Source organism: Littorina saxatilis, linkage group LG2 (genome assembly GCF_037325665.1).
Source record: "Littorina saxatilis isolate snail1 linkage group LG2, US_GU_Lsax_2.0, whole genome shotgun sequence".
NCBI lineage: Eukaryota > Metazoa > Mollusca > Gastropoda > Littorinimorpha > Littorinidae > Littorina > Littorina saxatilis.
In genome coordinates this window covers 53564051-53572493 of record NC_090246.1, presented here as the reverse complement: position 1 = coordinate 53572493, position 8443 = coordinate 53564051, and the positions used below count along the sequence as shown (strand labels likewise).

At 41.8% G+C, this 8443-nt stretch overlaps 1 protein-coding gene across 1 annotated transcript; it reads right to left on the bottom strand.

The window, feature by feature from the left end:
* Positions 1-498: 498 nt before the first annotated feature.
* LOC138953433 (uncharacterized) lies at positions 499-1083 on the bottom strand. Its single transcript, XM_070325244.1, has one exon. The coding sequence runs from the start codon at positions 1081-1083 to the stop codon at positions 499-501; it is 585 nt and encodes a 194-aa protein (XP_070181345.1).
* Between the last annotated feature and the right edge of the window lie 7360 nt (positions 1084-8443).

Here is an 8443-nt window from a genome sequence, read left to right as displayed (position 1 = left end):
GGCGCCGAGTGAGCAAAGGCAAAGTTGTTTGGCACAACGGGTGCAACGGGTACATGGTTCATAGGTACATGATTTTATCATCATTTTGTTTTTATCATCGAATCAGGTACAATGTACTTGAGATATATGACATAGTATTTTTTTATGTTACGCTATTGTGTGCATACCACAACTCAATTGTACACATTGAGCCATTATCGAAAGAGTACAAAGTGGCGCAGGATGTTTGTTTGTTTTTCACTGCATGTTTTATAAATGTTTAAACTTATCATAAGATGTGCATACCATGGCTTAACTATACTCATGAAACCATCATCAACATAGTGTGTAGTACATAGTACATAGAAGCGCAGAATATTTAATATGCAATACTGCATGTTGTATATTGTATATATATTGTATATAGGCTATATTGTGGATACTCGTTTAGTCACTATACATATTCTAAACAATGCATCGCACTATGTGAGGAAACTTGAGACAATGCATCTAGGTTGCCTATATCAAAGCGAGCAGGTTGCGCATGGTGGTCACTCTGGTGACTGCACTACCGCGCTTCACAAAAATTGTCCCATCCCGTACCCACGTCTCCTCGAATTTCTTGTCTTTCTTCAACTTTCTTGCCTTGGCAGCAAGCTCAGAACGCACCTGAGTTAGATCGTCGTTGATGAAGACTTGGGTCGGCGTCCTAGCTGCAGCCCATGCGCGGTCGGGGAGGATCTTCTTAGCATCGGTCTTGGCTAAGGTTTTCTTGCTCCTCATCAGAGCTGACTTGAACCTGTAGGAGGCGAACTTACAAATAATGGCTCTGCTGTAAGTGTCACCTGGTCCCGGTCTCCTCCCAACTCGGTGACTCCTGTCGAGCATGGCGTCGGTGAGCTCGACGCCTACCGCCTTGCCGACAGCCTTGATGACGCTATCAGTATCCTCGCCGTCCAGCTCCGGGACATTGTTGATGCGGATACAGTTCCTCCTGCTGTATTGCTCGAGGTCGTCAACCTTGTCCCGAAGCTGGTCGATCTCGTCGTCCCGCTTCTCCAGCTCACCCCTGTAGTGCGCCACCTCCGCCTTCAGCTCGCTCATTTATTCATTTATTTATTTATTTATTTATTTATTTATTTATTAATTCTGTCAGTTTGTTTGTTTGTCATCACTAGTTTAAAATTACATTTAGTCAAGTTTTGACTAAATGTTTTAACATAGAGGGGGAATCGAGACGAGGGTCGTGGTGTATGTGTGTGTGTGTGTGTGTCTGTCTGTCTGTCTGTGCGTGTGTGTGTGTAGAGCGATTCAAACCAAACTACTGGACCGATCTTTATGAAATTTGACGTGAAAGTTCCTGGGAATGATATCCCCATATATTTTTTTCATTTTTTCGATAAATACTTTTGATGACGTCATATCCGGCTTTTTGTAAAAGTTGAGGCGGCACCGTCACACCCTCATTTTTCAATCAAATTGATTGAAATTTTTGTAAAGCAATCTTCGACGAAGGCCGGACTTCGGTATTGCATTTCAGCTTGGTGGCTTAAAAATTAATTAATGACTTTGGTCATTAAAAATCTAAAAATTGTATTAATTTTTTTTTTAATATAAAACGATCCAAATTTACGTTCATCTTATTCAACATCATTTCCTGATTCCAAAAACATATAAATATGTTATATTTGGATTAAAAACAAGCTCTGAAAATTAAAAATATAAAAATTATGATCAAAATTAAATTTCCGAAATCGATTTCAAAACAATTTCATCTTATTCCTTGTCGGTTCCTTATTCCAAAAACATATAGATATGATATGTTTGGATTAAAAACACGCTCAGAAAGTTAAAACGAAGAGAGGTACAGAAAAGCGTGCTATGCAGCACAGCGAAACCACTACCGCGCTGAACAGGCTCGTCAGTTTCACTCCGTTATGCACAAGCGGCGGACTACGGTCATTGTGAAAAAATGCAGTGCGTTCAGTTTCATTCTGTGAGTTCCACAGCTTGACTAAATGTAGTAATTTCGCCTTACGCGACTTGTTATTTCATGTAATAGCATGGAGAGACGTGTTTTAGCGTGGGAAGGACGGTATCTTTAACAATGAAAAGCAAAGCTTTTGCACTTACTGGTCACGTGTTGCTTACCCGTGTAAAGGCAATGATTGCGTAATTTTTTTTTAAATCCCTACATGTATCATCAAAAGTCTCCTTCGCGAAGCTGGATGCACGAAGCTTTGGCACTGAATTTTTGTTAAAAAAAAGTGTTCGCGAAGTCGACTTTGGGCTCAATTCAGGACAGTCTTTTGAGACTAGAATGTGACAGGTAGAATGTGTCTGCGACAAAAGCTCGTGTTTACGAAAATGTGATCGTGCAAAAACAACAAGTCGCGTAAGGCGAAATTACAACATTTAGTCAAGCTGTCGAACTAACAGAATGAAACTGAACTCACTATTTTTACAGCAAGAGCGTATACTCGTAGCATCGTCAGTCCACCGCACGATGCACAGGCAGTGAAATTGACAAGAAGAGCGGGGTAGTAGTTGCGCTGAGAAGGATAGCACGCTTTTCTTTATCTATATTCTTTTTAACTTTCTGAGCGTGTTTTTAATCGAAACATATCACATCTATATGTTTTTGGAATCAGGAACCCACAAGGAATAAGATGAAATTGTTTTTAAATCGATTCCGGAAATTTTTTTTTAGTAATAATTTTTATATTTTTAATTTTCAGAGCTTGTTTTTAATCCGAATATAACATATTTATATGTTTTTGGAATCAGAAAATGATGAAGAATAAGATAAACGTAAATTTGGATCGGTTAAAAAAATTTTTTTTTTTTTACAATTTTCAGATTTTTAATGACCAAAGTCATTAATCAATTTTTAAGCCACCAAGCTGAAATGCAATACCGAAGTCCGGCCTTCGTCGAAGATTTCTGGGCCAAAATTTCAATCAATTTGATTGAGAAATGAGGGTGTGACAGTGCCGCCTCAACTTTTACAAAAAGTCAGATATGACGTCATCAAAGGTATTTATCGAAAAAAATAAAAAAATGTCCGGGGATATCATTCCCACGAACTCTCATGTCAAATTTCATAAAGATCGGTCCAGTAGTTTGGTCTGAATCGCTCTACACACACACACACACACACAGACAGACACACACACACACACACACACACACACACACACACATACACCACGACCCTCGTCTCGATTCCACCTCTATGTTAAAACATTTAGTCAAAACTTGACTAAATGTAAAAAGAACAAGAAATCGCGGATTTGTGTAAGCCCTGGATACAAACCCAAAACGCTAGCCTCTCCACCAATTCGGTTCATGAGGACTGAATTAATGTACACAAACAGGGCAAGCGCGTGTAGTTACAACTAGAAATTAATCTTTTCATTCGGGCTTTTTGTTTCTCTGTGAGCAAAATCTCTGTTGGACCGAGCTTGGACTAGCACAATGGACTCAGACAGCAACGTCAACGAGGGTTGCCGATGGAAACTATACCGTTGAGACCAAATTTGCGGAACGGAAATTCCAGCCATAAGTACTCTGAAAACCAACAGCGGATGGCTGTCACTTCATAAGAACTTGTCACTCCAGTGACATTAGCAACTGAGATTTATTGATTGTTGCCTGTGATTTACACTGCGCACCTGAGGTTATTCAGGCGTGCTATTCAAGGGTCCCCACCTCTGAAAGAGTGCGATGAAAGATGACATTTTGATTGATGCGAACACGAATCAAAGTTGAATGAATTCCATTAGACACAGTCTGTTCCGCGCTCGTACTTGTTTGTTTTCGTTTATATATTTGTTTGGAATTCTTTGTTTGGATGCTGTGTGCTTGTTGTATCTTATGTTTGGTCTTCCTCTCTGTCTGTGTCTGTCTGCCTGTCTCTGCCCCTCCCCCCTCCCCCCCCCCCCCGTGTGTGTGTGTGTATTTATGTGTGTGTGTGTGTATGCTCTCTCTCTCTCTCTCTCTCTCTCTCTCTCTCTCTCTCTCTCTCTCTCTCTCTCTCTCTCTCTCTTAACGTTTCTCGCACGCATGAAAAGTGACATCGAACCACAGAGCTGTCATTTTTGTGTGTGAACAACACGAAGCATTGACAGGTGTAGGTTTACGCTGTAAATTACCAAACAAATACACTCTGACTTTGATTCACGACTTGACAATATCAGGCTTGACAGGGTGCAGAGAACAAAATCCGCTTCTACTTCCCCAGGCCTTTAAACGCATATTGTTCCGTGTGGACAACCATGTTAACCTTCCTCTTCTTAGTTCATGGGCTGAATCTCCCACGGTATTTACGTGTATGGCCGTTTTTAGCCCGCCATTTAGGCAGCAAAACTTCACTTTTAGGGGATACAGGCTTTGTATTTTCGTGTTTTTATAACCCACTGAACTCTGACATGAAACACAGGCTCTTTCCCGTGCGCACGTGGTCTTGTGCTTATGTGTACACACGAAGGGGGATGATTAAGGCACTCGCAGGTCTGAACATAAGTTGAACTGGGAGATAGGAATAATCTCCACCCTTAAGCCACTATGCGCGGCCAGGATTCGAACCCACGACCTTCCGCTTTGGAGGCCGGCGTCTTATTCACTAGGCCATTGCGCTCGTCGATCATGTCAACCATCGTCCGAAGATCTGTCTTCAATTTTGGTGTTTGTTAACACGGAATGAGGGCATCCCTACATTTGAAAATAATACCCAAAATCAACATCTAAGCTGCGTCCAGTGTGGATTTTTGTTATCAAAGAACAAGAAAGGTAATTAGTTTATGGAACGTGTAACCATAGACAAAGCAAAACACGAGTATGATTGTCGACTTAATGGTCATATAGTGAACAGACATTCAAATAATTATGTTCAAATAATGATGAGGTAAGTAATATAGGGAGAGTTGGTTATCATTGTGTATCGTCTCTTCAGCAGTTAATGCAATTCGAGGCCGGTGTCACGAACTGAAACCTCTGGTGAACAATCCTTCTCATTGCGGTCAATGCGCATGCGCCAATCTTGGACTTAAAAAATGATGCGACGCATTGACCGAACGAACCATGGGTTAGGGTTAGGATTAGGGTTATAGGATTAGGGTTATAGGATAAGGGTTAGGGTGGGAAGGGTTAGGGTTAGGTTGTTCACGACCTGATTAATCTCCCCATGTTAGCGCATGCGCATTGACCGCAATGACTGAGAAGGATTGTTCAGGCAGAGTTTTCAGTTCGTGACACCGGCTTAGCCGAGTAGGCGTTGAATTCGACCTCTACTTGTAGATTAGAGTCAAAAGGAGTTTTGTTTTCGTGTGCTGTGTAAACTCTGAATGTTAACAATGGTGTCAGTTACGAAATAAATTCAACAAACAATAAATTCACTCTACCCGGGAAGCATATGCGCTATTGGGTTTTGGTATAAAATTATGGGTCGTTTTAAAAAAAATGTCGCCAAATGGGTCCAACTTTTGTTCGAAAAATGAAGTTTGTAAAATCGTTATTTTGATTTTAGGTCTGGAATCTGCATTCATTTATTAGTTAAAAACTGAAGTGAGCCACCTTAATGACGAGTATTAAGAACAATATCTTCAAAATGCGAGAGCTACTGTTGACGCGTTTCACAAAAAATGTCGTATGCGTGGAAGCCGGACTAGGTAAGACTAGGGGGGGGGGGGGGGGGACTAGGTAAGTACTAGGGGGGGGTTACAGGTGGGGGTCCAGGGGGCGAAGCCCCCTTGGTGGGTGTTGCAAGGGGGCTTCGCCCCCTTGAAGCTGAACGTTTTTTGATGTTTCTGGAGGGAAAGGAAGCCTCTCCTTGAACGAAAAAGGTAAATTCGACAGCAAGCTGTATAGGCAATCACGCATAGGCAACGGAATGCAATGCAAGGAATGTTCCCTTTTTGAGTCACTTGAGAAAAAGTGACTCTATGTAATCGGTCAGTGTTAGTCTGTCCGGCCGGCCGTCCGGCCGGCCGTCCGGCCGGCCGTCCGGCCGGCCGTCCGTAGACACCACCTTAACGTTGGACTTTTCTCGGAAACTATCAAAGCGATCGGGCTCATATTTTGTTTAGTCGTGACCTCCAATGACCTCTACACTTTAACGATGGTTTCGTTGACCTTTGACCTTTTTCAAGGTCACAGGTCAGCGTCAAAGGAAAAATTAGACATTTTATATCTTTGACAAAGTTCATCGGATGTGATTGAAACTTTGTAGGATTATTCTTTACATCAAATTATTTACATCTGTAGCCTTTTACGAACGTTATCAGAAAAACAAGGGAGATAACTAGCCTTTTCTGTTCGGCAACACACAACTTAACGTTGGGCTTTTCTCGGAAACTATAAAAGTGACCGGGCTCAAATTTTATGTGAACGTGACTCATTGTGTTGTGAATAGCAATTTCTTCCTGTCCATCTGATGCCTCATATAATATTCAGAACTGCGAAAGTGACTCGATCGAGCGTTTGCTCTTCTTGTTCATGATTTTTTTTGGAGGGGGTGAGAGGTGCGATTTCTCCTCGGATATCATGATGATCCAGATGCAACCCCCCCCTCTCCCCCCCCCCCCACACACACACAAAAAATGTGTTTGGGAGGTACATGCTTAAGCCGGGGGGGGGGGGGGTTGCGCAACCCCTGTAGAGGGAGAGGGGGGGGGGGGTTTGCATCTGGATCATCATGAAATCCGAGGAGAAATCGCACTTCTCACCCCCTCCAAAAAAAATCATGAAAAAGGGAACATTCCTTGCATTGCATTCCGTTGCCTATGCGTGATTGCCTATACAGCTTGCTGTCGAATTGACCTTTTTCGTTCAAGGAGAGGCTTCCTTTCCCTCCAGAAACATCAAAAAACGTTCAGCTTCAAGGGGGCGAAGCCCCCTTGCAACCCCAACCAAGGGGGCTTCGCCCCCTGGACTCCCATCTGTAACCCCCCCCCCCCCCCTAGTACTTACCTAGTCCCCCCCCCCCCCCTAGTCTTACCTAGTCCGGCTTCCACGCATACGACATTTTTTGTGAAACGCATCAACAGTAGCTCTCGCATTTTGAAGATATTGTTCTTAATACTCGTCATTAAGGTGGCTCACTTCAGTTTTTAACCCCCCCCCCCCCCCCCCCCCCTAGTCCGGCCCTGTACATGATGTCTGCAATTAGCGTATATTCTGTGTATTACTTGACACTGTCTTCATTTATGTGGCTGCATGCTGCCCCTGAATGTAGTTGAATGTAAAATGTCAAATAAGCATATCTTTTCTTTAAAATTTCACCCAATCTTTTCCCTGCCTAGCTCGTTAGGGGGATATTGCGCGCCCTTGAACTTGTCTCTCGAGGAACATGGGACGCATTCTTATGATCCAAAAAAAATCGCTTTCTCCGGGATGAACGGAGAAGAAACATTCTGAAAAGACAATTGAAAGCCCGCAGATAAACTATAGAGACAGGCAAATAATTGTCTACTGCTGCCAAAGACGCTTTTATATTTGAAGCAATAACAACGTCACGAAGCTATTCTGAGTTTCGTGGTGAGCGGGAACGCTCATTCACTGATCCTGTCATAACAATAGTCAGATTCAGAAAACAAAACCAATAAGACTTACAGTCAATGAACTATTTTATTCAGCTGCTAGTTGCGATTGATGTTTTCGCAGCAATGTTAGGTGCTGACCAGAGAAATCAGCTTAAAATCTCGACGAAAACGAGCACTTGCGACAGAGCAAAGTATGTTCTCTTTCATAATAGAGGATAAGCTTATATTTAATCGTCGCGCAGACAATAAAATAGATCTAAAACCGATCATATTTTTGAAAAAGTACCCACTGTGTAACCCAATTCAGTCTGGAAAATCCAAAGATGTGTCACCGAAATATGCAGTTTAAGACATGACCTATACACAAGTACGTGTTCAGTGCGCACAGTTGAAACTGGCCCCAGAATCGTAATAGCAAGGACCGTAACAACAAGGAAATTTTTGGTGTTTTTTGTGTCGCAATTTCCAAAGCGACGTCGCTTTAAAATAAACTTGTGTGATTCTGGATCTGGATCAAAATCTCTACAAACTGTGAGATTTTCAGAGTTTGAATCGAACTCTTTCAATTTGAAAGTACCGTAACAGCAAGGACAACATTTTGAGGGACATCTCACCTTAGTTGAAAGACAGCAATATTTTGATTGTTTTTCATTTCGTCTGCAACTGTATATCTGTAGTTAATCAATTGATGGAAGAATTGTCTTTCTTTAGATCTCATTAGATCTGAGTTTGATGATCCACATTTTTTTAGTGTTATCAATTTTCTTCAGTCGTAACAGCAAGGACATTTTTTGTGGGACAAAAGTTTTTTTTCGTATTATGCACCCCTAAGACCAAGTTTTAATGACAATTTTAACTTTAGCAAAAAGAAACCAATAAAGACTATAATGTGACCAAATTTCATGATTATCCGATACTGAAAA

What these genes read in the sequence shown, in the direction of transcription:
- LOC138953433 (XM_070325244.1), bottom strand. Translation starts at nt 1,083, where the DNA reads ATGAGCGAGCTGAAGGCGGAGGTGGCGCACTACAGGGGTGAGCTGGAG.